General features: G+C 52.8%; 1 protein-coding gene across 1 annotated transcript; it reads left to right on the top strand.

Moving 5' to 3' along the window:
- Positions 1–1,565: 1,565 nt before the first annotated feature.
- Positions 1,566–2,115, top strand: LOC114818327 (olfactory receptor 14J1; the record flags this gene model as incomplete). The annotated part of the gene is made up of 1 exon (XM_029083692.1): positions 1,566–2,115. A coding segment is annotated over exon 1 (541 nt), but the record flags the coding sequence as incomplete, so codon positions are not given.
- Between the last annotated feature and the right edge of the window lie 7 nt (positions 2,116–2,122).

Raw genomic sequence — 2,122 nt, 5'->3', positions numbered from 1 at the left:
GTGGAGAAATTGAAAAGAAGTTCCCATGCTTGAACCACTCAATGGGACTCTTGAGCTGTAACTCTGAGTGACCAGGAGTTCTGAGAACAGCCTCCTGAAGTGCCTTTAGCCACTCCTCTGCCTATGGACAGCACTAGCATTACCCATCTGGGTTGCTCCAACATGCCCTTTTCCACCTGCAAACAGGAACATGTGTCCAGCCAGTGCCCTCCAAACAAGCAGGTTTCTGTAGGGCCAAAGCGAGTGCTCAGAGGTTGGGATGGGGTTTGCTAGTGCTGACAGAGAAAAGACATGGCACAGGGAAACTCCTCTCAGGAGGAAAATCTCCAGGCAACAGGGATATGGTCTCGGAATGAAAGGAAACTAAACCCAGAAATGCTGTGGGAGGGAGAATTCAGGTAACTCTGTATGATCCCCTCCATCGCAGACCCCTTCCTCTGAGCAAGCCCCTTGCCTCCTCTCCAACTCAGCAAAGTCTCTGCCCTCAGCGCTATGGGCTTCAAGGTGGGATCCACCTCCTCTGCAGCCATAGCTCCAGCAGAGCCATGGTGCAGCTCTCCAGCCACGTGCCCAATTAATTCCTTCTGCCGAGCACAGGGGCTGAGATCAGCTGCCCAGCAATGTTGGCGTCTGGGAGGTGGCGGGTACAGCTGGGTAAGGGGAATGCTGTCCTGAGTGCCTGGCTGCCTCTGCCCTTGCCTCTCTCATCCTGAGACAGACACTCATTCTGTTTTAGCTTGTCTCTTCGCTTGCCTGTGTGACTGGGATCTTGTTCTTGCTGTCAGGCTCCCTGGGGATGGGAGTTTGAGCTGGAGAGTCACACAGTGATCTTCTGGGTCCTCCCATGCAGGTGCAGCCATGGAAACAAGTGTCCCAGCTTTCCCTTACCCTTTGGAGCTGTGGGCAATGTAGTCTGTAGAGCTGGGAAATGAGCTGAATCTCCCTTCATCAAATGCCATCACTTGGACACTTGTCCTAATACCCTCCCTCTGAGAAAGGTACAAGCCCAGGGCAGCTGGGAACAAGACAGATGGACAGACCAGCTCCCCTCACTCTACTCCAAGCCACAGGCAATTCTCTTGCCTTGCAATGCTCATGCTGTTCTGCCTGAGTGTGGCAGCAAGTGCTGAGAGTTTTGCAGATGCAAGAACATTCCCCAGGGTGGGAGGGGAGGGGGAGCTGTAAATATCCCAAACCTCTCAAAGTGCCTTTTGCCAGCCTTGTTCTTTAGAACAGAGAGTGCAGTTGCTGACAGGCCCTTCTGTTTTCAGAGCGGTTTCATCTGCCAAAGTCCAGCACGGGCCCCTGCCACCACCATTCCTGTGAACCCACTGCTGCAGAGCAGGGCTGTCTCCTCGGCAGCCAACAGGCAGAGGCCCTGCTCCTCACAGCACACTCAGCCACCATCAACCAGAGCTCCAGCCATGCAGATGATGGAAAGTCTAGAAAAAGGAAAGTGTGTGCACAGCAGGGGAGCAGTGTATGAGAAATGCATCATTTATTTCTTTATTAATCTTCTCTAACTTATCCCTGTGTATTCCTTTTTGGATAGTGCCAGTGCCAAAAGGAACAAAATGTCCAACAGCAGCTCCACCACCTATTTCCTCCTGCTTGCATTTGCAGACTCACGGGAGCTGCAGCTCTTGTACTTCTGGATCTTCCTGGGCATCTACCTGGCTTCCCTCCTGGGCAATGGCCTCATCATCACCACCATAGCCTGTGACCACCACCTCCACACCCCCATGTACTTCTTCCTGCTCAACCTCTCTGTTCTCGATCTGGGCTCCATCTCCACCAGTCTTCCCAAAACCATGGCCAACACTCTGTGGAACACCAGGGCCATTTCCCATGCAGGATGTGCTGCCCAAATATTTTTATTTGCTGCCTTGGTTGGAGCAGAAATTTCTCTTCTCACCATCATGGCCTATGACCGCTATGTGGCCATCTGCAAACCCCTGCACTATGGGACCCTCCTGGGCAGCAGAGCTTGTGTCCACATGGCAGCAGCTGCCTGGGCGAGTGGGTTTCTCAACTCTCTCCTTCACACGGCCAATACATTTTCCCTACCACTCTGCCAAGGAAATACTGTGAACCAGTTCTTCTGTGAAGTTCCCCAGATCCT

This window comes from Antrostomus carolinensis, unplaced genomic scaffold, assembly GCF_000700745.2.
Source record: "Antrostomus carolinensis isolate BGI_N321 unplaced genomic scaffold, ASM70074v2 scaffold890, whole genome shotgun sequence".
Classification (NCBI taxonomy): Eukaryota; Metazoa; Chordata; class Aves; order Caprimulgiformes; family Caprimulgidae; genus Antrostomus; species Antrostomus carolinensis.
This window is presented reverse-complemented; position numbering and strand designations above follow the sequence as displayed.